Source organism: Hyposmocoma kahamanoa, unplaced genomic scaffold (assembly GCF_003589595.1).
Source record: "Hyposmocoma kahamanoa isolate Upper Pololo Valley unplaced genomic scaffold, ASM358959v1 192, whole genome shotgun sequence".
NCBI classification, from domain to species: domain Eukaryota; kingdom Metazoa; phylum Arthropoda; class Insecta; order Lepidoptera; family Cosmopterigidae; genus Hyposmocoma; species Hyposmocoma kahamanoa.
This window is the reverse complement of record NW_020653719.1, coordinates 10638089-10665430: the sequence shown is the minus strand read 5'-3', so window position 1 is coordinate 10665430 and position 27342 is coordinate 10638089. Positions and strand designations below refer to the sequence as shown.

Genomic DNA, 27342 nt, shown 5'->3' with positions numbered 1-27342 from the left:
TCGAGCGCTCGCAAATATTTTTCAGACCACACCGCGCAACGCCATCTAGGGGCGATTGGGCACCCCTCCCAGCCCCGGCGCGTCAACGCGAGTGTGGCCTTGAACTTGACTACACGTCACGACTACGAGCGAGCGACCCACTTTTGCGGCGCCTCCCCGCCTCGCGCAGCCCGTCGTGCGCACTGTCATGGCCGCGGCAGTTGAATGGAGCCTTAAAACACGTTGTCGCTCCTCCGCAATGGTCTCGTTTTCATTGCATTACGTCATTGTGCACGCATTCGACTGATTGTCACACGAATCCACATACCTACTAAGCAAACTGACCTGCGGTATCGCGTGGTCTCTTATTCCTTAATAGTAGAGAGGTACAAGATTTTTGTACTGTTGAAAATTCATATATTTAGCCACTGAACATAGATTCAAGCTTTGGTGTCCTGTTTATTAGGACCCAATTAAATTCTTAAATGTTTAGTGAACGAAGAAGATGGGCAACATTCATTCATTAATTGCATAAAGAATCGTTATAAACAAATAAGTTCATTTGGCCCCCATCTCACCTGATGGAAAGTGACAATAAGGTCGACGACAATGTAGCATGTATTGCACACCTAAATAATGCCTTTTCACCCTCCCCTAAGTCTGCAGGCAGGAAATTCCACTATTTAGCCGTTCGCCATATAAATGTGCATGCTGTACATTGCTCATGCATGCTATACAGTACTCTACATTTTTTCTACTTCATTTAAGATCGATGTTCCTTCTCTCTAGAAAGGCCTACTAAAGTTCCTCGGTATACCAAATCTTTATAATGATTATGATATTAGTTTGCAATAAGTAATTATAGGATACTTGAGTGCCGACAATAAAAGCATTTTGTCGGTAGTCACTGTCCAGTTTTATCGCAGCCTACAATTACGCAGTATTGCAGAACACTGCGATTTTGAACTAAGCGTTCAGCGACGCACTGAGACCTGAAACTTTATCGTGAACAAAGCAACCATCTTCTTATTCTTTAGATGTTTTTGATGTTACGACGATGCAGTACTGCGTTATTGTATAAAAGCATCGATATATATGCAAAATGGCTCAATGAAGAGGTTTGTTGATTTCCGTGAATTTAAATGGATACATATTATTAATAATAATACATAAGCTGCGATTTCATTCATACCAAGCTTTTGTGTATTAATAAGACTATAATCATCAGAATCGTGGATTAGACCATCACAAGTGACCAAGACCTTACACTTAATAGATTAGAACTAAATATTGGGCCGTAGCTTAAGTGCTGAGACGCATTTGTGAATTTTCGGAAATTTTGACAACTTACTAATGCATCATTTGCCTTAAACAATGAGTAATCGTTGATGCGCACTCGCCATATCTACGCAGTGAATTTTTACCAAGATGACATTTGGATCGCGTCTATGGGAAATTCAGGCCGCACGTGAAAATAAGGGAAAGCTCTTATTACACTGACTAGTAAACCGGTCAAAAAACTTGCGACTTCTATCAGTAAACGGTCTTCACGATAATAGTACTCTAAAGGCACTACATGATTGAATAATTAATTAGCTCCTCCTCCTCAGTCGTTCCCTCAGTATGGAGGACCGTGACCCCCTTTATTGGGTTGTTTTTGTTACAATTGTTTGCGCCATGTTTCGCAGAGATGCTCCAGTCTCGTCGCCTCACACAGCGGTTTTTCCAGTGTTTAGCGACACGATAAATCTTGGATAATGTATGGCCCTGCAGCTTGCAACCATAGAAAAATAGTCTTTTCAAGAAATATCAGTGCTCTCCATGTCACGCATCCGATTTACTGGAGTGGTTTTCGTACATCAATCGACGGTATTTTACCTACTTTCAAGTCTTTTAATACTAATTTGTTAGTTAAGTAACAAGTATTAGAAGCTTTCAACCCTAGCACCGCATCTTAAATGCATTAATGTACAGATGAGATTAATTTTAATTCAGATGTCATAATTTTGCATTTTTTGGACCAAGCCATTATCTGGCGAATTTCATTAGTGACAAGTATAACTTTCTTGTCAGAATATGGCAATTATTAGGTCACTTTCTGATGTAGTTCAAATATCAAAACAGTGATTTTGGAATTCTTCCAGAGAACTTTATTTCCTCCATTAATATGGAAAATAATTGATCAATATTGAAGATCAAAATGATGTAGTGAGCACTAAAGATATTGGCGCAGAAAAAAGCAACGAAATATACCGCAAAAATTTTTGCATAAGTACATACATTCACATACTACCTGGTCTCAAAGTAAAGAACTCCCTGCGCTATGAATGCCAGTGAAAAGAATTAACTTCGAGGGTTGAACCCAAAACACCAAGCCTGTTTTTAAAAGTTCGTTTCCTAAATAGGCGTCCATAATACTAATCACTGGGTCACCTAGGTAGTCAAAATATATTGATGAAAAAATATATTTATTAGAGTTATCGTGACCTTCAGCAAACGACGAATCGAGACCTTAATAACCAGACGGCTAATGCATCACAAATTATGCCTAAAATTGTATAACCGAAATACATTATTTTGCTTCCTTTTGTCACGCGTTTACGCTGTGACAACATAAATAACGCACTACATGTGCTGCCGGGCTGGAGCGAACAACCAAACTATACACGTCTCTCACATATTCCGCTACAATTATTTGATAAGATGAAAAACGAGGAAATTGAGGAATTTGGCTCAAGGATAGGAATTAGAAGTTCACTCACAGGCGTGAAATTGCGAAAGCGTTATACATTGTTAAACATACTCGCAGAAGCTTTTTTCACGTGCTTTTTCTCTATGCTTTACATTCCACTGTGTTCCAAAACCCTTTCAGACGTTACATTTCGATTTAAACTTAGTAAGTAATGAGTTTTATTAAATGATTATCACTAATTACAGGTTGCTAACCACGTCATGTTTCTTTTTTTTTCTCTCCCGATATTTCGGAACGGTTACACGCTCTACTGTCACGGTTAGACTGGCTAGGGGCTGACAACTTTAAGAACAAACGTAATATTTGACTACCCTCCTTCGCTGTTGACGACTACCTCGATTATTTGTGGCATTACCCCTCACTTTTTTTCCGACAAACTACACTCAGTGTATACACGAATCAGTTTCGTGTTTCTTCACTTGTTGTTGCCGTATTTTCACATTTAATTGTAATCATTTAGTGAATAACCACGGAAGTCTTAAAATCTGTCATGCGTTTTATTGCTTTTATTTGATTGAGGTTCATTTGCGTTTTCAGGCGTTCAGATCTGAAGAAAATTTTATACACATCATATCACAGATATCCTACGGAATTAACAGCTAATTTTTTTAGTAAGCATGATTTAGTGCAATTTTTAAACTTATTTTTGGAAGCTACTAACGCGAAATAAAAAAGAAAAACGCGTTGTAGTATACTAATAGTATTACAGTATAGTTATATTTTAGATTTTCGTTCTCACTTTGATTTTGAAACACCGTGCATTCTGATAGCAAGTGTGTATAGTATAAAATAGCCAGAGATAATCTACACTTCCAATGCACTGAGTGCACTTACAAAGTACAAAGTTCAATGCGCTTTACAATTATTATGAATTTTATATTCGTCAACTATTGTCGACACGACTAGCGACATCTAGTACCAACTTGTGGTACTAAGTTGCGTTAGTAGAGCAAATATTCTAAATACGTAGAGCTTCAGCTGAACGTCCAAATATATATAAAAAAAATATTTTCTTGTCTCATAGTGCTTTCTCATAGACTATGAAATAGAAATGAAATGTTGAACAACTATTTGACGACATTTTTTAAACACCGAGCGACCACTTCAGTTCTATAATTAATGGCGCTTGCGGCAAACCCGCGCAATGCAATGCGAGTGCTCCGCGAAATATGTATGCGAATGTGTGCGTCCGTCCGTACACGCCGTACGTCTGGCGTGCACACACACAAACCACGCTGCTACGTTTGTATGGAGTTACCATTCTGCTCAACCGCAATCTCACCTCTGCCGAGCGACGATTTTTTTTAGTATAAAGTGGAATGAAAACCAGAAGATGAGCCACTTGATGCGAGGTGTTCATCGTCGCCCATGAACATCTGCAGAGAAGCTGCCACCGATATTTGAAGAACCCAATGCCTTAGCGCAAAGGAAAAAAAGACTATTCCACATCATGCAGGTTCAAGGAAAGAAAATGTGATGCCCGCGTGGTCTAAGATGACTGACCGAATGGTACGCGTATGTCTAAAAATACCTATACGCTTACACAAACAATTCTACAAAATTATGTCCAAAAAATAATAATGGAGTGACTGAAACAAGGGCTGGCACCTTACGCAATGAACTTAGGTACTAAGAAAGCGCTGTCAGCATTTACACACCCTGCTGCAGAGACTCACTTTCATCCATTTAATGTAGCTCCATTCCTGTACTTAGGTTGTTTGTTTAATAGTCGTTTGCATCTATTAATTTAAAAAAATACGTTAGTTAAGAAGACAACGTCAATATAGACTTTCTTGAAGGTTTAGTGATTGTCGTTATATAAAAGTACGTAAGCACATACTCGTATACCGTTATTAATACTTTTCACACCACTTTCACTTTCCACTTTTCAAATCTGGTAGTATTTCTGACCCCACCAATTTCAGACCTATATCAATACTACCAACTCTCAGTAAAATATTTGAAAATATTGTTCTAAATCAGATGTGTGCACATTTTTATACAAATAACTTAATGTCTCCTAAACAATTTGGTTTCACTCGAGCTCGCTCTACAACCGACGCTGGTGTCGAGTTGATTAATCAATTATTTGATGCATGGGAAGACTCACATGATGCTATTGGTGTATTCTGTGACCTTTCCAAAGCTTTTGATTGTGTGCACCATGATACACTGGTCAGGAAACTTCGCCATTATGGTGTGTCGGGACGTGATCTCGACCTTCTTAAATCGTATTTGCGTGGTAGGGTACAGAGGGTCGATTTTAACAGTACGAGACCATCAGGATCTGCAATTAGCATGGGTGTCCCTCAAGATTCAATTCTAGGCCCATTTTTGTTTTTAGTTTATATTAATGACTTACCTAGCCTTATGGAGGGTATAAAACATGAGATAGTATTGTTTGCTGATGATACTTCCTTGTTATTTAAAGTTAAAAGGCACCAATGTTCCTACGACGATGTGAAGAATGCTATATCTAAAGTAGTTGATTGGTTTGCTGTTAATAACCTACTTCTTAATGAGAAAAAACAAATTGTGTGAAATTTACATTACCCAATGTTAGAGAGACGGTTACAAACATTGTAGTTAGAAACGAAAAATTGAATCTTGTGGATACAGTTGTATTTCTAGGTATAACGTTAGATGCTAAATTGCAATGGGGTCCCCATATAAGTGAGTTATCAAAACGGCTCGGCTCTGCAGTGTACGCGATTAAAAAAATAAGGAAACTTTCAGATGTCGAAACCGCTAGATTGGTTTACTTCAGCTACTTTCACAGTCTAAGTCATTATACGGCATTTTGCTTTGGGGTAATGCCGCCGATATCAATAGAATCTTTGTCCTGCAGATTCTTACACTAACCTCACAGTACATTTATGAAAATGTAATTTATGTTAAAAGGAATAGTAATTTCTTTATGAAAAATAGTGACTGACATAACATTAATACGAGGAATAGAAGTAAACTAGCTTTTCTTGATGTCTTCACAAAGTCAAAAAATCATTTAAGGGGCAATGTATATGTTTCTATAACAAGATTCCGGTTGATATACAAAATTTGCCTTTCACGAGGTTTAAAACTATAGTGAAACAAAAACTTTATACTAAAGGTTATATATACAATATTATATATACAACTTCTGCGTACTTGGATGACAAAAATCCGTGGTAGTAACTCGTTTAGCTCATGGAGGTAGTCTCGATCTCTGATGTTTGAAATAAAAAAATACTGTAAATGTTATTTACAAAGAGGAACCCCTAGAGTTTCTTGCTCATTCTTCTCAGGGGAATCTGCCTTACGAATGAGCGGTAAAGTTTAACCTTTGTGACGATTTCAAGTGTAATAATGCTTACCTATGAAATAAAGAATATTTTGAATTTGAACATCTAAAATATATTTGATGATATGATCATTTATTGATGAGGAGAAATTTATTTAGAGAGGAGTGAATTCTCTAATGTATGGAATTTCTGACGATGACATCATTTGCTCATAAAGTGTGTTCGGACTAGAGGTGGGCGTTTAAACGAAAAGCTCTTTAAAAAATCTGCTTCTCAAATAAGCGCATGTGCACGCTTTTCATTTTAAGTGTAAGCGTTGGTCACTGGTCAGTTCTATAGGTACTCAACAATTTCATTTTTTACAACGCGTCTAGGTTTCAAGTAGCGCCATTTATGTTTCCTAAACAAATTAATTCAACATAACGTTGCAAGCTTTTTAAACATAAAGTCTATGCGCTTAAACGTTTTTCTTAACGACTTTTTAAGCGTCAAACTGAAAAGCGTTTAAGTGAAAAGCGCTTTTACAAGCACGCTTTTAAACGTACGATTTTAATGATAAAAAAAAAGCAGTTATTTTCCATTTCAACGTTAACAACTACAAAAGTTAAACAACTTATTAATATGTTTTTGAGCGCTTTTAAACGCCAGTGAACAAAATGTTAATATAATAACGTTATGTCATAAATAAAAATAAAACTCGTTTTTTACAAAAAACTTACTTCTCTTAAAACGTTTAGTGGTCTACTCTTGCGTTTCGCTATCAACACGAAACGAAAACGTTGCAAGGTTTTTTAACATAAAAGTTATATGCGCTTTAACGTTTTCTAAACGGTTTTGTAGGTTCAAACTAAAAAGCGTTTAAAAAAGCACGCTTTTTTTAAAAAAGCATAACGCTTAAGCGATTAATAAAATAAGCAGTTTTTCCATCTCTAGTTCGGACGGAACCTATTAGGGTGCTGTTATTTGCACAGGTTGGTTTTGGTACATTTAATGTATGGTTTCAACCCGTTTTGTCTGAGTCAACAAGTAGTGCCGCGCACATTTTGTATACATGTTCGGTTAGGTTGTCTTTTGATGTATCTGTTTGTATTCTATTAAGTATTGTTTTGATGTGCCTTTTGTTTTTCTAATGGGGCTGACAAGCTCCACAACGATCAAAGGCCCCAAATAAAAAGTAAAAAATTGTAGGGGTTGTTACCGTTTTTGAAACAATTCATAAAATTTTTTGTCTTTTAAAAAAGTTCATTTTTGTTCAGTTTTATAAAAGTTCATTTGTATTTGTTGTTTGTTGTATTTCCCTTTTTTTGTACTGTATTTTCCAGTGTGGAAAAGACAAAGGCACTAACGCCTAATGCCTATATAGCCAACACTGAGAGTAATTTCGTTCTTGGATTCCATTACAAATTTATGTCTTCGATATTGCTTCTTAGGAAATGAAATAAAATAGGAGAATTTCTTCTTAATTTCATTCTTGATTTTTCAAGAGAAAGAGTAAAGAACGCGTGATGTTTTCAGGGGTTTTGTATACAGTTGAAGAAGGTTATCGATGAGGATTATTCTAGGAATAGAAAAATGAGAGCAATCGAAAAATACACGATGCAAGGATTTGTTTGTTTCCGCCATTTTATTTGGGTAGGTAAAGGTACGGGGACCGTACGACCTCTTCATATTTATGGAAAAGGCGACAAGCGCATGTTCTTATATAATTTATTTCATGTCATGAAGAGTTGATGCTGTATAATTATTTAGGGTAGGGTAAGCGTCTATGTTTTTCAATAGGTCGTCTGTAGAGCACGGGATAAATTCGAGTTTGTTATATTTTAACATTGTGACAACCTACAATATTTTTCAGTTAATTTTTATTTATTGCAATTGACGAAATTGACTGTCAATATCGAGTTCTTAAGTTTTCGCGGTTGCTACTCTTTGGAAATGAAACTAGGTATTATTTCGGATGTAAAACGCGTTAGTTTTTTCAAACAAACCAAAGTTTCAGGCTCTTTACAGTTGCCATGGTCCACCGCGAATGTCACCATCAAATTTATCGTATTATTTTATTTATATTCAGGTTACAAAGACCCATAAATACATTCCTTATGTTTTGTTAGTTTTAACATACATAATAATATTATAAAACAATTAATTACTCATTATTTACACGTATTGTCTGCGTGGGACGCAACGTGGGTGCCCGGTAGCCGGCGTCGAAACCGTAGGTACAAGATACCCTTCGGCTAAGTTAGGCAGCCGCGAGGAGGACGACGGGGCGGTGTGGCGCGCTTAGTGTTGTTAAAAAAACCTTTTTTTTTCTAAAAGTATAAAAATAAAAATATGACAATTGTATTTTTTTTACTACATTTTCTCTATTGTTGTTATTATTCTTCACAGATACATTGTTGAAAATATATGGGCAGCACTCACAGTGTTGTCAATTTGTGGCGAATTCCCCAAATTGAGGAGAATTTTGCTATGTGGGGAAAATGCGGGGATTCTAACATTTTACCTTTTTTTATTAAATCTATCGATTGCTGTTGCATCGCTACTTTGATGATTCGTAATAAAAACACTACTTATTTTTTTCCACATCGTACATATCCCTTATATAGTAACATTTACATAGAATTATTAGCAAGTCGCTTATATAAAATTATTCGGTAGCATTTGAGTGAAGGAAACGAAGACACAGAAAATTTAGATGACATTACAAGTGTGGGTAACACCTGTAACAGTGTAACTAGTAACACCATAAATGAAGATTATGAGGAGAGGAAGGGGAGGACGTATCTTCTCTTAGGTGCTGGGGGGGTTCCGGTGCGAAAATCGATCCCGGATCCTTCCGACTAGAGCACCCGAGAAGGCCACCGTGGGGTTTTAGCCGGTAGAAGTCATAACCTCCATAACCTCCCGCTGCCCCCGCGGCGGAGAGGTTTCCCCCATGCAAAAAAAACACCTTTTGGCTAAAGCTCCTTGTAGGTCGACCCATGTTGAGTTACTTTCACCACAAATACTTTCACAACTACTCGACCCTCAGGGAAGCATTAGTTTTCACCCGCATATACTCCACAATATCCGCAGATTGTGGAGTAATGACGTGACACGTGTAATAATGTTGTCAGTATAGTTGGACGCAGTAAATGATTAGGGCCAGTCAGGACAGTGCCACTAAGGTTACGGCTGGTGTACTTCTTTTTCCGTTTCACCCTTTTGAAACCGTCCTCATCGCACTGGTCAGCTCCAGAGATGAGTCATCTTTGTTTATGCCTGTGTTGTGGTTGCGGAGCACTGAGTCGGTTAACAGCTGCAACAGCAGCGTCATCACGTTGTGGGGTCAACGTGCTTACGCGTGACTCGGCGTTACGTCTCCGCCGGGGCAGAAAAACGAGGAGCGGGACGTGTGGAACGACATCAGGAACAGTGTTCGGTAATGTATGGACCGACTCATAACTGCCGATAGATGAGTTTTGCGCCCGGCGACAAGTGTTCACGTTACAGGCGAGACCTACTTACCGAAGCCGCACCAATCAGTAACGCAACTTGGGCACGTATTTTTTTTTGGGAACGATTTGTTCAGCAACATTCGCTTTTAGGAACGTGATCTTCTTCAGCAGCCTGGTGACGTCGACGTGGTCGAACGTAACAGGAGGCACTTTGTGCATCTCCGCCACGAAAGCAGGCACGAATGCAGGGCACGTTGTGTGACTCGGTCTCCTTTAACAACGTGTCCTGGAGAATCTTCGCTCCTTCATCCCTCCGGCGAGATGGCATCTGCTCGGCCTTGCCAAGCGTGCGGAAAGGCAGCGCCTTGCCACTGCAAAACTCTTCATCCTTGAAATTTTACTTGCAGATTTGCATGATGCTAACCCCGTACATAGTGTCGATGGCGTGTGTGACGAACGCCAGCAGTTTTTTTATTTTTATTTACTTATTTTTTTATGATACTCGTGATGCGACGAACAAGTCCTGCACTGATAGTAAGCGACACGCCTATCCATAATAGTTGCTGTGCCACTCAGAGCTTTAATTCTGAAGATCTGAAAAGCACCACCACTGCACCCGTCACATTGAGACATGAGTTGAAAAGTCCCATGTGCCTATAATTTCACCAGCACCCTTACCCTTCAAAACCGAAACGCAGTAATGTTCACATTAAATACATAGGTAAGGTGGTTCACATAGGTAAGGTGGCAGTACTTCTCTGAACGAACTCTTTCACAAGGAGCACTAATGGTAGCAGTAGAGTGCGTCATTGACTATGAGGCTGGGAACCCATAGTCAATTACGCGCAGCAGCTATTGCCGCGCGAGTCGCGATTTATTATAATTCTTACTGTGTAGTAGAGCACAGCATATTCATCTCTATTTTCCCATAAGTAAGGTACAAATTTGTGTTTTGCAAATATGGAATCGCACGTCTTCACGCGTCGCGCCGTACCATTCCAGAGCGTCGATATATACAATGTAGATTTTACGACTTTTCACTAAATGATTGTAACTAATTAAATTTTAACAAAATACAGTTCAACCAGCTCGTTTCACTAGCGATCGGCCACAGATAAGTATTGAAATCTATACTGTAAACTAAGTGTTTTATGTAATGTCAGGTGTTTTTGTGAAATTACTCCACTCGTTTGTTATAATTATTAATACAAAGATCGAACACTTAGAAAATATTCCGGATTCGAATCGAGACGTCTTCCAGCAAACCGCCAACTAGGTTTAATTGACATAGCGTCTGTAGGGCTAGCACGATAAGACGCCACTTGCGCGAGAGCGACATAAAGCGCGTGATCTCTATGCGAGAATACATAGGGCGCACTATAAGTTTCCGGAACTGGCCTCTTACATAAACAATATTTAAAAAGTAATTACAACATTTGAAAATGGAACTCTTTGGCTGTAGAATACAGTTTGTTTCATCTGACTGTCACTCGTTTTTACATTGTGGCGTCATTTTAGAAATTGGTTGTCGCCTCACTTGGTGCAATGCCATGCTTACCAGATTCAACGAAGGGGCGTGAAATTTGGTGTGAGACTCAGTAACAGGTGACGAAACATGGATTTATAGTTACGATCCCAAAACAAAGCAGCAATCGAGCGTATGGGTCTTTCGAGAAGAGCCAAAACCAACCAAAGTGCGCGCGTGCAAAGTACCTCTAAGCGGATGATTGCTTCTTTTTTTTAATAAAACTGGACACGTGGCTATTGTTCCTTTGGATAATCGTTATACCGTGTATAGTGATTGGTACACGACCATTTGTTTGCCGGAAATTATTGACAAACTCCGTAAAAATAACCGTAAACGCCGTATCATCTTGCACCACGATAATGCCAGTTCTCACATGGCCAAACAGACAAATTAATTTTTGAATGTGAACAACATTGACCTTATGAGCCAACCCGCGTACAGTCCCGACCTGGCACCTTGTGACTTTTATTTATTTCCAAAAATTAAGAACCATTTACGTGGTCAACGATTTTCATCACCTGAAGAGGCTGTCGAAGAGTATGAAAAATATGGTCGTGTGTATCTCAGCGACGAATTTCGTGATGGTCGCCCGTCCGCTGCTATGAACAACAAAAACATCGATGCTGTGCGCCGTATGATCAAAACAGACAGGCATGTGACATACCATGAGATTCGGGCATCTTTAGGCACAGGCATGAGTCTAATACAATCAATACTACACAAACATTTGGGTGTGAAAAAGCTGTGCTGTGAAGAGACTGTTAAAGAATATGAAAAATATGTTTCAGAGATTGTCACGGAGGAGTGGCATAAGAAGTGTTTTCAAAATTGTTTCATTCGTATGAAAAAGTGCATTAACGCTAACGGAGAATATTTTGAGAAGCAATAAATTAATTTGTTATAATTATTAATACAAAGATCGAACACTCAGAAAAAACACTCAGAAAAAATTCCTTCGATCCGGTCGGATCCGACCTTTGTATTAATAATTATAACAAACTAGTGGGGTAATTTCACAAAAAAAAAAATTGAATATCAATTCAATAAAAATTTAATTAATAAATTAATTTCTGACCATTTATAGTATTTTTTTTCTTATTCACTCCGGAAACTTACTAGTGCGCCTCACGTAGCAGTATCTCGGTTTATGTCACGGTTTATAACTAAGCTTAGTTGGCCTAGCGTCTGACACTGTTTGCGAGAAGACGTCGGTTCGAATCCGGCCGGATCGAAGGAATTTTTTCCAACTACTCGATCTTTGTATTAATAATACTGTATACTTTTTACTTAATATATTTTGCGGAAATTGTGATTTACGTCAACTCAACATACACACTTGATCCGACTGAACTTAAGTACAGTCCGATAGTAGTTAACTACTACTTCAACCTTAGACACTCAGAGACCCAAATATTGCAAAGCTGGTTTATCACCAGTTGTACATTTCAAAATAGTAATCTTGCTGAAGAAGACGAGAACCATATTGCAAGAAGGAGATTTTGGGTAAATAACCTTTGGAAGCCTGCCGAAGTGTAACGAAGGCTACCGGCTCAGTATGCCTAAGCTTACAGCAGCTTTGTTTTTGTAGCTACCACCATTTTACACCAGTTACATTTATGCAAAATAAATAATTAGCAATATAGCTTACCTTTGCTGATAAATGTGTATTAACTTGGTTGTATACCACATATTATTCTTGAATTTGTTATGAAACATTTGAACATTCTTTCACCTGTAAAGATTAAAATCAATTTAACAAGGATGCTGCAATGCAAGTACTCATATCTCTATTCTCCATATAATATAGGTCTAAAGTTAATTAACACATGCTCCTTTTTAAGTGTAGACCACTAATCTTAGCAGGTGCAAACTACAATAGGCGACATAACTGTAGGGCTAATACAGAACGCGGCTTGCGCGAGAGTGACATAGCATTCTCTATGCGAGAATAGCAGTATCTCAGGCTTTATGTCGCTGTCGCGCAAATCGCGCACTGTCATGCTAGCCCTACTGATTTCTATAAAATTGCACAATATTTAGTCTAGCCTACACTGATGATGATGAATTGTCTCTTAGCCCGAATTGTATAAAATAAGTGCTACCTGTAGACACTTTTAGCAGTGTCATTACTAAGAATAGTTAGTGCCTCAGTTATTTCCTATATGGTCACAGATTGATATGCCTATCACTGTATAACTACAGGTCATAGACACACTTCTTGGCCACTGTCCTTGACCTATAATAGGTCGAAGAGTGTCCTTGATTTATAGATCAAGTGTGTTTATAACACATAATTAAATGTGAGAAATTAATGTGGAAGTCATTCAGGTAGAGAAGTTGACATGTGCAAATACTAATGGGATTTAATGTGTAGTCTCTATACTTTCAAATTAATGCAATGAATTTGTAAAGTCCAAATATTCTTTATTACTAAGAAGCAGTGTGTCAAAAGCCATTTTGTCAATTGTAATTTAAAAGTATGTCCTTGTAATAATTTAATTTAATTTCGTAATTTTTTGAAGATAATTATACACCATGTTGAAGCTATTATTCTTATAAATTACGTTATGGCAATGAGGTTGGTATAAAAGATTCGTAATTTTTGCTCTAGTTTGGGATTCAATTATTCACCACATATTTTAAAATATTGATAATGAGAGTTGACAAATACACAAATATCACTTATGTACATGCATGGCAAAGGGAATATTTTTTGCCTTTTGAACAGCGGTGTCTAACTGTCATCGAACCACGCACTGCAAATCGCTCAAATATCCTTCTTCTGGACCATAAAAGCTCTTTCTAAGACTACTGAGCTGTAGAAATGTGCGTTTAAACAAAAAGCATTTAAAGAAAATAAGCGTGCTTATATCTTTAAAATAAGCACACAAGCACGCTTATAATTTCAAGTTGTAAGTGTTGTGTTCAGAATTCAACAATTTCCCGCCATCTGCGTTTCCTAAGCATATAAATTTGCCATTGTGAATAATAATGTTGTAAATAAAAATAAAACTTGTGTTTTGCAGTTAAACTTACTGGCCTACTCTTGCTTTTCATTGTCAACACAATGTTCCAAGCTGTTTAATTTAAAGTTTTGAGCCTAAATGTTTTTCTAAATGTTTTCAAACCAATATAAAATAAAAATATTTTAAGTGAAAGCGTTTTTATGGGCACGCTTAAAAATTAATATGCCGTTGTTTCCATATCTATTCAGCAGTAAGTACAAGGACATCATATTTCCCCAGAAGTTGCAAGTACTTACTGCACCTGGTAATTATTGCTTGACTATTGCTCTTATTAGGTCATTTCACCTTCTACTATTACGTGCACAATATGACTCACTTTAGTTAAAGTTTCAGAATTATAAAATTACTTCTATTACGAAGGTTATCGTGAAATTCAGTTTGCTAGGATTATGTAAACATCAACAATTACTGCAATACTAATAAAACTTACGTGTTTCTAAACCTTTTTTGATTATGCACGTAGCTTCTAATGATTACTACAGAAGTCTACAGTGTTATCGCTATCAGCAACTCAGATACAACGTAATTATTTACGAAACTCAAAAAATCCTATCTGTCAAATAATCCAAGGTTGATTGTTTCACTAGAAATTTCTAGATTTTTTTAATATCACTATGTCAAGGATAGATTTTTACACTCATTACAAGTTACTAATCCACCAAATTAAGTTTTGAGGAAATAATAGTGAATAAATTAACAAAATCTCGAAATTAGGTTATAATTTTGTTTTTCACTTCGAGTTTGTACTTTGTACGTAACGTAATAGTGATGTTGCCCTTATCGATTCTGTATTTATCGGGTCTAAGTGAAATATTGCTTTATATCTCTAAAGATTCATATTAATCAGATAAAAAATTAGTTTACTTACATAAATTGAAACGACATTATCATTCAATAGGGAACTAACTACAGTTGGTAGGAAATTCGTGCATGCGTTACTAATATGATTTGATTTGATACTTACCCAATATTATTTACATGAACTTACATTAATTTAAAAATAATTATCAAATAGTGTTTGTTCGTGTTCGTACAGTCAAAAACTCATCAACATATCAGTTTGACATTTTGAACGTTCTTATCATAAGTGCCATAGAGTTTAATTTGAATCTTAACTGTCAAGCTTGAAGTGCTCTTGATCCTGTACAAATATCTACAGAGGTGGGCAGTGAACTTGTATAATATTAATGTATAAAATGTTATCCGACATGCCGATATTGTACAGCTCATACAAGTTGTCATAGAGCATCTTGAAATAGCTCAAGATGTTATGGACCTTAACATCGTAGAGGATGTGTACATACATAGAGTTTGTCCACTGTGTTAAGCAGGAAGATTTGACTTATCTAATAGTGTACTGAGAATTGGATTTGCCAAATATTGGAACCCAGATGACCAGTGACCACTGCCACTTTTTTGTGGGAACATTCAGTTACTCGGAATAGCATTGAAAACTGTAATGAGGCGGCAAATCCAAGGTAATTATATATAAACGACTCTACTTCCTTCGGAGTTACGGGAGAAAGATGACCATAGCACACATAATCAGCTTATTTTATATTAGGTTGAGCTGCTAGCGGTGGAATGTGTGCTACGTGACATGATTTGAAGTTAGCGCGCGCAGAGATTGCCCTTGTACAGAGTCAAGAGCACGTCAAGCTTGACATTTAAGACTTAAATCCAACTCTATGCCGCTGACGATAAGAACGGTCCAAAGTACAAAGTGTCAAGCTTGACGTGCTCTTGACTGTACTAAAATTACATATCTGTTACTTTTTAAGCGTTCTCAGAGAACCTTCAAAATTATTTTGCAAAGCACATACAAGCTACAACTTTGATCAACCAGGCTAATATTCCTAATTATTTTCGAGATACGTTTTCTCTAATCCTCATTAAAAGTCACTACAAAATTAACTCTATATTATATTATTGTTATGTCCTAATTTCGACATTTAAAGGTATGTACTGTGTACTCCTCGTGTACTTTGTAGTATAGTTTAAAAATAGTTATTTTTGATACAAGTGCGGAAAGTTAGTCATTATTCACGAGTCTCGAGGCACCTTGGCCCGAGCCAGAGGCGAGGGTCAAGACTCGAGACAAGTGAAAATGGCAAATCCGCGTGTGTATCAAACAACGTTTTTTAATACATTGAAAGTAAAATAAAACAAAAATGCGAAAAATACCACGTTTTGAGCAACTGTATTAAAAAATCTTTTTTAATACAGTTGCTCAACACGTGGTATTTTACGTATGACAAATCGTGCCGAAAGTAGGTTTTTCGCACTAGTGTTTTTTACTTTTCCATTTTTTTTTAAATTAGTTGTTATTTCATGTCTTAAACATAGAACTAAAGAGGTTGTATATTTATTTAATAATTATGTGCTTTATGACGTAAGTCATTCGTCGTTAAAACTTATCTTTTGTTTAAATTGCATAGGTGTTTTATAAAACAATGAGTTACATTTAAAAATACCAAAATATTTTCCATAAAGAAGGTTGATTGAATATTTATTGGAGTAATATATAGAATACGCTTTGAGCACACGTCCTTTATTGTGTATAGCGCAAATTGTTTAACAGAAATTACAAATTAACCATTAAAGTAAAAACAACCATATTCTAATACAAGACAGCTAGTGAAATCAACAACTTGTTACTAGGCAACCTAAACTATCGGTAACATAGGTTGTGAGCATATAGGATTATGCCGCGAGTTTCAACTTCTTAAAATCAATAGTATTAACAATGACCGCAAGTAAGTATTACGCGAGACTGCTACGCGCCGCGCCACTAAAATAGTAATTTTAATGTGGCTGAATACTGGCAACAGTTGCCATATTGAAAAAAGTCGGCCAAAAAAAGTACTAACTTTTTTTTCATTTACGTTAACGCCTTTTTCATTTAATTTTTGTTTAATACTGTTTTATTTTACTTTCATTGTAGTTTTTTCGCAAATGTATTAAAAAACGTAGTTTGATACACGTGCGAATTCGTCATTTTTCACTTGTCTCGAGTCTTGACCCTCGGTTCTGGCTCGGGCCAAGAAGCCTCGAGACTCGTGAATAATGACTAACATCCGCACTTGTATCAAAAGTAACTATTCATTCATATAGATAATACTAACCGATTGATTTACACTGATATTTTTGATCAGTATAAATCGGAAACTGACATCACTAATTGCAACTTTCTAGGAAAGGCTTTTTGCTAAATCACATTATGGAAGAAAATAATTGCATATTAGTTATCTCACTCGATCTTAAATAATTTTAAACATAATGTATTACAAAAACAACACGTCACTCTACGTTCTAGTGTACGCAAAGTCTATAGTGGCTGGTTCAAATATTTCATTTTGTACTACTCTTATTAATTGTTATTAATTGATATATAATTTATATAGGTAATGAAATAATTCACGTTGTGTTTTAATGTTTTGGCCTATCTTTTAAATGTTTTTAATATTCATTTCAAAGATTAAATCAATTTATCATAACTGTTTATGAATGTGATAGTAAACTTGCGTGAAACGCCGACAAAACATTTCTCTTTTCGGGCCAACTCATCGGTTTCTCCACACAGAATTATGTTTATTTTCAGTTTTAAATGTGATCAATTGTAAATTATTTACATCTTTAGAGTCATTAAAATTGCATAATTGAGATGGAGGTTTATTATCTCGTGTTTTTTTTGAGCTTGTTTTGGCATGGCAGCGACGGGATCATGTGGAGTTTGGCTCCGAACACACAGAAGTGTCTGAAGTCGGAATTACAGGCTAATGTACTGGTAGCAGGAGAGTACGATGTTCAAGAGGTGCCTGGTCAGCGTGTTGACTACATTGTAAGTTAAAAAAATAGAATTTTGTTATCAATTTTCCATTCCATTCAAAGCGTTGTCAGACGGCCGTCTGTCATCATTTGTTGGCTAATTTACGCTATGTATTTTATACTTGTTGTTTAAATGATATAAATATTGACCTTTGTTCATGTTCGAACGTTAAAAGTTATTGAAAACTGCGATTTAGAGGTTACATCAAAACTTCAAATAACAAAATTTACCAGTTAGAAAGTACGAGTGTAACTGCGGATACACGACGGTTTTTATGAATATAAAGTTATTATTACATTCTGAACGTTTCTGGTTACAAGGCTAGACTTCTGCTAACTCTTCTACGACCAACAACGGTAAACAAGTATCCTAAGTAAGTATCCAGATTTAACAAAATTTTCTGATTTGCAGGTGCGTGATTCCAAAGGCCACATCTTGTCACAAAGGGAAAGCATCACTAAAGGCAAATTCACGTTTGTGACAGACTCATATGATACTTTTGAAGTCTGCTTCTTCTCCAAGGTTCCACCAGGTGAAATTTTATTTATATATTATATTGTACACACAATAATTTCAAAGAATATCATATATTGAATATAGTGCAGATACTAGTAGTGTCATTTGCATTAAAAAGAACATATAATAGCCTGTTGAGGTGGTAAAAATCAAAACTTTTGCTTATCTAATGGTTAGTAATTCTTGCCACTTCTCATAGCTTATAAAGATAAGTTTGATTGTTTAATTTGGTGATACAGTTTTGTACTTAAAGTATAAGTTGCAATCAGAGTAACAAAATTATACCATATCCATGAATCAATGTCACTTGCACTATATGCAATGCATATTATGTTGTTATATAATTTATTTCTTATTCGTCACAATTTGTTTTTGTATTATTTTCAGAACGACGCAGTGTCAGTCAAGATGTCACTCTGGACCTTAAGATTGGAATTGAAGCCAAGAACTATGAAGGCGTAAGTATCGTACTTAAAGAGCTTCAGCTCAATATATTATATAATTATGACTTCATATCAACATTTATAGAAAGTACGGCTTTCTGTCTCACTGCATTTCCATGTTTCAGAAAATCTCTGGTAAAACTAGACTTCAGACTCTATTTCAAAAGTAGGTTTCCTTACTGAATGTGAACCATTTAAGTAATCGAAACATAATATTTTAATGAACTCAAATGATAAAAATAAAAAAAATAATCATGCACGGAATAAACAATGGGCGTCTGATCGTTCTCCAATCGTCACAGATTTATACCTAAGCTCCACTCTAGAAGGATGCCATGTCTATGAAGCTCGAATAAAAGCACCGTTGACTTAGTAGATTTTTTAATACATATTAAATAATTCACTTAAATTTCAAGTGTCAAAAACACCAAAAATTTTTGAGTTTCGAAACCGACAAGGTGCGTAGCGTCAAAATGAGTTTAGTCCTTGCTCCCTGAATTTAGTTCTCTTTCCGTTTTGATACAAGGAAAATGCAGTTGGTTTTTTTATGATATCAAGTGACAGGACGAACAAATCAGAGCTTTAAAAGGCAAAGATCTGAGGGGTACTGCTATTGCGCCCGTCACTCTGAGACAGACGTTGACAAGTCTCATGTGCCTATAGTTTCACCAAAACTACAGTCTTACAGTCCTAAATCACAACATTCTCCTAGGCAACCTAAAATGCATGACAATTTACTATTTATTCTTATAATAAGGTATTTTTGCTTTATATTTACATGTTATATAATTATGTGCCTTACTCCACCATCACCATAATCGTGTATTTGAATTTGACGAGTTAAGAACCTATTTTACACGGTGTATTTTATACGCGCAGATGACGCGCCTAAACGCGATGCAATCGCAGCGAGTAAACCTTTGCACACGTTCACAAATTCTGTGGCGCCGTTCTGTTAGGTGATGCCGTTCTGTTAGGTGATAGTTTTAATTTTAGTTTTGTTCGTTAATTTTTGTTAGTTTTTTTAATAAAGCAACTGTATGAAATTCTAAGTGTAAACTCTTCTGAGTATGTAAGCTTTTTGCTTGGAACGCGATGTTTGCGCGCGTTTGAAAGCTTCGAACGCGTTCTTCGCACGAGTCTATCGCGTTTGAACGCAACAATCTGCGTTTTGAGCCTCTACGACGCCGTAAACGCGCGTCCTTTGTCGGCGCTTATAGAATTCACCGTATGAGTAGGCTCTAAGATAAAAAGTTGTGATTCCACATAATCTCATCGCAGAAAAACAGATTTAGTCGGTACACTGTTATAAAGTTACACGTATCGGCTAAACCAGTAGGGCTAGCACGAGAAAGCGCGACTTGCGCGAGAGCGCAACTCTGCGACTCTTTTCCTGCTGCACATCAATGACCTGTTAGTCCCAGGTATTGTTGGGTATGCAGATGACAGCACTGTTACGGAAAGATATCTGTCCAGCGCAAAGGTCAGCTGGGTAATTATCCGTTCATTGAGAGAGGCCATGGTGGAGCGGACGAACTTGACCTTAAGTCTTCTCTCTAGTAGTGGGGAGATGACAATCTGGTCGAGTTCAACGCCACCAAAATGCAGGCCTGTCTGTTTACTGCTAAAAGGAGTCAATTTGATCTGACTCCCACTTTTATTATTATGTATTTATTATATCTGTTTCTCTTACTGACAGCCTAGATCTCCTTGACATAACATTGAGCGCAACCCTTAACTTTGGCGCTTATATTGAATGTAAGGCACAATTTGCAGCCAAAAAATTGGGTATCCTTAACAAAGTTAAGCGATGTTTCACGCCTGGACAGCTCTTAACTTTATACAAAGCACAAGTCCGATCTTCCATGGAGTACTGCAGTCACCTGTGGGATGGCTCAGCGAAGTATCAACTTGAGGGTCTCGATTCGATTGAGCGTAGAGCCAGAAGACTTATTGGCGACGTTAAGCTCGAATCTAAAGTTCACAGTTTGGCCCACCGGCGCAAAGTTGCCCATCTATCGGTTTTTTACAGAATATATTTCAGTGAGTGTGCCCATGAGGTCCATCAGCTCATCCCGCCCCCTTTTACTATCGGACATCCAGACATACGGCGGGATATCAACCTTACTTGGTCGATGTTCCCTTCAGGCGTACTAAGCGCTTTTTATCATCTTTTAGTATGCGCATAGCCCAGGAATGGAATTCCCTGCCTGCGTCTGTATTTCCGAATTCATACAACCCGGGTATCTTTAAGGAGCGACTGAATAGGCATCTTCTGGGCAAGCTCGTTCCATCGTAAATCCTGTCTTTGCTCCAGAGCTAGGTAGTGGTTAAGAGCAAGTCCATCTAATAAATAAAAAAGCGACAAAGCGCGGAATTTCTATGCGAGAATAGCAGTAGTCGCTCTTGCGCTACTCGCGCTCAATCGTGCTAGCCTTACTAGTTTACTACAACTATTCCCGACTATTTATGATTCACAAGCTAACCTAAATTAGGTACTCCGGTCCTCGGCGTTTTTATTTTACTTGTCAGATTTAAAATATATATTTATGGTGACCCTGGAATAAGGCACGCTCTGTAACTTATTTTCATATTTTTCTTTATCGGTCGACTTCATCTTCAATTCAGCAGGATTGGGTAATGAAGTGTGAAGTGTTTTCAAATTAACAAATCTTGGAGAGAAATGTAACACGCATGAACTTTTTTCTTACAAACAGTTCATTGTATACTAAAACATATTATTGTAGCACAGAAAACTATGAATAACTATCATTAATCCTCTCAGAAAATCCAAATATTTGAACAATAAATTAAGTTATTCAGTTTATTTCAATAACTTAATAGGTCCTTTGAAAAAAAATTAACCAACCCCTCATGGAAGAAGGCATAAGTGGAGTACATCAGACATCGACTAATATTGTAGATGAGTTACAAGAATTGGAGAGGATGCGGGTTATATTTTTCTGTATCTAATGGAGCAATATACATGCTTAACGTAACTTCACTTATGCCATTCTTCCATGATGGGTGCGATTGTTAATGGTGGTTGATTATTGCATGGTGTTTTGGTATATCGTCACTTGTCATCCTTGAGCGAGTGGGCGAATATCCCATAGTGTGTTGCACACTTTACATAGCAGTTCATTAAAACTCCCTTAGCACAATTACAGATCGGTGAAGCAGCCAAGCTCAAGCCGGTGGAATTAGAGCTGAAGCGACTGGAAGACCTGTCCGAAGCCATTGTGCAGGACTTCACGCTCATGAGAAAGCGTGAGGAGGAGATGAGAGATACTAATGGTACGCCTATATCTTGAATGTTACAATAATATCACACTTCCTAAAATAAAGTGACATAATTCGGAAACTAAGATTTTTGGAAAAATTACAAAATAATTCTTAATACAAAGATTGAACACAAGAAAAATTTTACACAAACATTATTATGGGAACATTAAATAGAAAATTATCGAACAATTAGCGTCTCCCGAGGTGGCACCGTAGAGATGGCGGTGTTTGTGATAATATATAACATTCACTTCCATTTTTATTAACACGGATTTCCGCAAAGTAACTCCTGAATCTATTAATTACATTACCCGTATTGACTTTTAATATATCTAATAAAAATTTGTCATGTTTAATAATTTCATTGATGCTAGTAGGTAATATATTTTTTGATATACTTTGTCAGTTAAAGATTATTTTCGAATTGCGTCACTTTACTACAGAGGGTGCGATATGCACTTCCTGTGTTTGGTGATAAATATGCTGATTGTATTTTGCTTCAAATAATAATTTGCTGTTATGATCTGCTTGCATTCCGCACCTAGAAAAATGTTTGTATACCTTGTCACTCTTCAGCTGTCGTTGCGTACAGCGGTAACAAAAATTTGCGATAATTTTTGAGCTTAAAAATAAATTTAAAACCAAGTCTTATGCGAAATGTGCAGTTTCTTGCCTTGAAATTGTTTGGATTCGCTGGACCATTGAATTAAAAACAGCCTCTTATAAGCGTTTGAATTTAAAGTTCATTACCTAAATAGAGCACTGGAGAACATTTATTACAATACTATTGGTTAGTGAAATACAGCTCTTTTTCTCCTCGCTTCGGTAGATGATAGGTCTGAGAGTTTGAAGTTTTTACGAGGTTTAAAATTTTCGATTCAAAAATATCTTTTGCAATTTACACTTTCAATCATCATATATAGTAGCAGTAGAGCTACTTGTGAAAGAGCTCGTCCAGGGAAGTAGAATAAAATGGTTTAGAAGGCTACGGGTGCTGGTGAAATTACAGGCACATGGGACTTGTCAATTTATGTCTTAGGGTGACGGGCAATGGCAGAGAGGTCCAAATGATCTTTGCGATTTAAAACTTTGACTGGCATTGCAACTGTTATAGACAGGCGTGTCGCTTACCACCAGCCACACGACTTGTTCGTACCGCTATATAATACCCAGGTATTATAAAAAAAACAATCATTCGTAAATCACGTTCACCTGAATAGAGTAAGTTGCATTTTGTAAATAGACGCCTGTTCACATTTATCCTTTACAATCAATTGAGTTTTGAGATGGGCACGCGCCCGGCTTTTAACCCGGATGTCCGGGATTAAATCGGGTTAAAACCGATTGAACTCCCAAAACCGAGGGCAAAAAATTGCAAGGTGGGTATTGTATGGTGTTGCCTCGTTTGCGTCTAAACAAGATTATTTACATCGAAACTTGTATTAAGTATGGATTTATACCATTCCGCATTCGCTATTTCTGGTCACGATTTTGGGCAGAAAAAACCGATTAAAAATCGGGCGAGTTTTAACCCACAGCCCATCACTGTTTACAATATTTATTTCAAATATATATAAACAACCTGAAAGAGCTACATGGGTCTTACCATAGATTTTTGACATCCAAGTATAAAGAAGCTGTATAATAATATAATGTGCCAAACAACCACATCTAGTATCCGGTTTCAAAGGAGGGAATTCCCTGTATTATGAGTACCAAAGCAACGGAATTAACTCCGGGGTACTACCCAGTACCAGTTTAGTAAAGTTCATTTCCCAAATAGGTCCTACCGGAAATCAAACTCAGCGCCGTCTCTTGGTCCTCTCTCTGATTGGACCATCGAGAAAATCAAACGTTTTGTTTGGCTACAGTTTTAAACCTCGTAAATGACAAAAGAATATCTACAGCAATCTATAATAACCGAAAGCGTGTGTCACAAACGAATAGGCTATATAATTTTGTGAACAGGACGCTGACCAAAATGTTTTATGGTTGAATTCGATCTTAACTATAAAGAGGCGACCGTTGTCCGTGTTTCACAGGGTTATTTGTAAAACACAAAATCCCAGGACTATATTATTAATATCATAAACAACAACCTTTGCTCCATTACTTTTATAATACAAAATAAATTTACCAAAAGTAATCTTTTAAGTTTTTGTTGTACATAGGGCGCACTATAAGTTTCCGGAACTGGCCACTTACAAAAACAATTTTTTTTTAATTTTTTTAATGGCTTGTGAGACTACATAACCTCAATTCTGCCAGTGTCCGTTTTCTAGCTTCATAAACGTTAAGGACGGTGTGTTAGAATTTTGTTCGGTGACTCAGAGGGAGAATCGAAGAGACTTTTGCGCAAATTGAATTCTAGACCAAAGAAACATGTACGAGTATATATGTTAAATATAGCTAGTGCATGAATAATATTTACAGTTTAATATGATTTACATGTATGAATTTAAAAAGAATATGATACATTTTTGGGTGAGAGGATAGGGCCAAAAGGCATTTAAAGGAAGTAGGACGAGGGATAGACGGAGGGAGGATGTCATATAGGGAACACCGTAATTTAGGGCAGTCAAAAAATATATGGTCCACGTTTCCTTCGTCTAGACCGCATTCATAAACAATATTTAAAAGTAATTACAATATTTGAAAATGGAACTCTTTGGCTGTAGAAGTTTGTTTCATCTGACTGTCACTTGGTTTTACATTGTGGCGTCAGTTTAGAAATTGATTGTTTACATCACCATGGATTGACCTCTTGAAAATTTACGTAGTATGAATTTTTACGACTTTAAATGTAATTTAACAGCTCAGCGGACCTTCGCTCGGCTTCAAACTGCTATTGGCGATGAAGCACCATGCAAGACGACTATTTATAGCTGGTTTGCAGAATTCAAACGCGGTCATGTGAATCTCAGTGACGAATTTCGTGATGATCGCCCGTCCACTGCTGTGAACAACACAAACATTAAAGCTGTGCACCGTATGATCAAATCAGACAGGCACATGCCATACCATTAGGTTCGGGCATCTTTAGGCATAGGCGTGAGTCAAATACAATCAATACAACACAAACATTTGGGTGTGAAAAAGCTGTGCACTCGGTGGATCCCACACAATTTGACTGAGGCTCAAAAAACGGACCGCGTCACTTGGTGTAATGCCATGCTAGCAGATTCAAAAATTTGGTGTGGTACATAGTAACAGGTGACGAAAAATGGATTTATAGTTACGATCCCAAAACAAGGCAGCAATCGAGCGTATGAGTCTTTCGAGATGAGCCGAAACCAACCAAAGTGGCGCGCGTGCAAAGTGCCTCTAAGCGGACGATTGCTTCTTTTTTAATAAAACTGGACACGTAGCGACTGTTGCTTTGGAGAATCGTTGTACCATGAATAGTGATTGGTACACGACCATTTGTTTGCCGGAAATTATTGACAAACACCGTAAAGATAACCGTAAACACCGAATCATCTTGCACCACGATAATGCCAGTTCTCACATGGCCAGACAAATGAATTTTTGAAGGTGAACAACGTTGACCTTATGAGCCATGCCGCGTACAGTCCCGACCTGGCTTTGTAAACAGCTATATTTATTTATTAACATTATGCGCTCCGAATTTTGTAAAAAAAAAATAAACAAAAACAAAATAAAAACAGAACAGGTCTAAAAATTAAGTTGGCGTAGTGTTCATTGAAAGTATCGAAACGTACAAACCTTTCCTCCGACGACTCCCGCTTCTTTGTTGCCGCTTAGAGTTAGCACCGTTTAGAGTGATCTATATAATAAATATTTAAATGTTTGTCCACCAGTAAAAGCTGATGAATTAGGTAGGTACTTAAAGTCAGGGAACAAAAGTTGTTTATGATGATTATTATTATTATACAAAGATCGAAGTTTTTTTTAAAATTTTTGGTGTTCATAAATCTCACTAGATGTCACTAGCGGCGACGAATGCCGAAAGCCAGTACAAAGATCTATACAAACACCCATAGGAGAATTTCGACGGCTCGGTAAATAAACCCGTAGCTCAGTTGGTAAGAGCAATGCTACGATGCAGTATAGACGGTGGATTTAAATCCCACCGGGTCGACGAAATTTTTCTGTATGTTCGATTTTTATATTCATAATCATTCCATAAGTAATGGATAACTCCATTGATTTCACAAAAAAATACAGTTGTTTATGATGTTATTAATATAGTCCAACGAGATTGTTTATTAGAGTACTTTACAAATAGGCTTGTAAATGAAGATGTTGGTCTTTTCAACTCGACGTCTTGGTAAGGTGGTGTCGCCAGTGACGCCCACCACTATACATCTTTTTTTAAATAAATTTCTAATAAGATTTAGGACAAAATTTTCTATCATAGTAACACGTTTCTTATTGATAAGTGTCAATTACTAGGTGTTCATCATTGGTGAATCGATTACTAATTCAAGTGTATTTTTGGTGGTAATTACTGGAAATTTAGAGAAATTCTAGTTTAGATTTGTTTTAGCTTAGCTTTTTTATGAAATATACTACAGTATAATCTTTCCCGAGGATTATATGTCATGCAAACTAATCACTACTGATATACGTTTAAAAACAATAAAGTTATTTCAAATATCAAGACACATTAACTGCCTCCGTTGCGTTCCGTGTGCGTTGCCACGCAGAGGTCCCAGGTTCGATTCTCGGGCCGGGAGAAATATTTGTATGGCCTACATTTATTTCTCTCGTGAGTTTGGGTGTAATTTGTGGTTGTCTATGTGTGTGTCCATGGCACCCGCGGCACAGGGTTTCCCTAGTACGGGGCTATGTTGAGTGTGAGCGTTATTAAAAAAAATCCCTTAAAATGTCGATTGGTACCATCACACTACTTATGAATTTTCTTTTACTTCCAGAATCGACAAACAATCGTGTATTATTCTTCAGTCTATTCTCAATGGTGTGCCTTCTCGGCCTGGCCACGTGGCAAGTACTCTACCTTCGCCGATACTTCAAGGCCAAAAAACTCATTGAATAACCTAACTTCATTAACTAATCGTGGGTAGATTCTTATACAGATATTCGCCCTTGTTTATATTGTTGTTGTGTTACTTTTATTCTTTAGTACTTAATACACCCGTTTGTCGAGAAGGGCTCTTGACACTTCTATGGTATATATGGTAGACTCGTATAAGATTACAAAACATAGTATTATTATACTAATTTCTATTTACGCTATAACGTGAGAAATACGCGTACAATTAAGTGAACAAAAAATACTAAA

The 27342-nt window shown here is 36.9% G+C and overlaps 1 protein-coding gene across 1 annotated transcript; it reads left to right on the top strand.

Moving 5' to 3' along the window:
• The first annotated feature begins 17525 nt into the window (after positions 1-17525).
• On the top strand, positions 17526-27342 carry LOC113226429 (transmembrane emp24 domain-containing protein bai). The gene is made up of 5 exons (XM_026459037.1): positions 17526-17844; positions 18244-18364; positions 18736-18806; positions 21962-22088; positions 26975-27342. The coding sequence occupies exons 1-5, from the start codon at positions 17668-17670 to the stop codon at positions 27094-27096; spliced, it is 618 nt and encodes a 205-aa protein (XP_026314822.1). The 5' UTR covers positions 17526-17667; the 3' UTR covers positions 27097-27342.

Excerpts from the sequence above, each read along its gene's own strand:
- LOC113226429 (XM_026459037.1), top strand. The coding sequence starts at position 17,668 with ATGGAGGTTTATTATCTCGTGTTTTTTTTGAGCTTGTTTTGGCATGGC. Across the intron at positions 18,365-18,735 it reads CTTCTCCAAGGTTCCACCAG|AACGACGCAGTGTCAGTCAA; the intron begins GTGAAATTTTAT and ends TATTATTTTCAG. Across the intron at positions 18,807-21,961 it reads AAGCCAAGAACTATGAAGGC|ATCGGTGAAGCAGCCAAGCT; the intron begins GTAAGTATCGTA and ends GCACAATTACAG.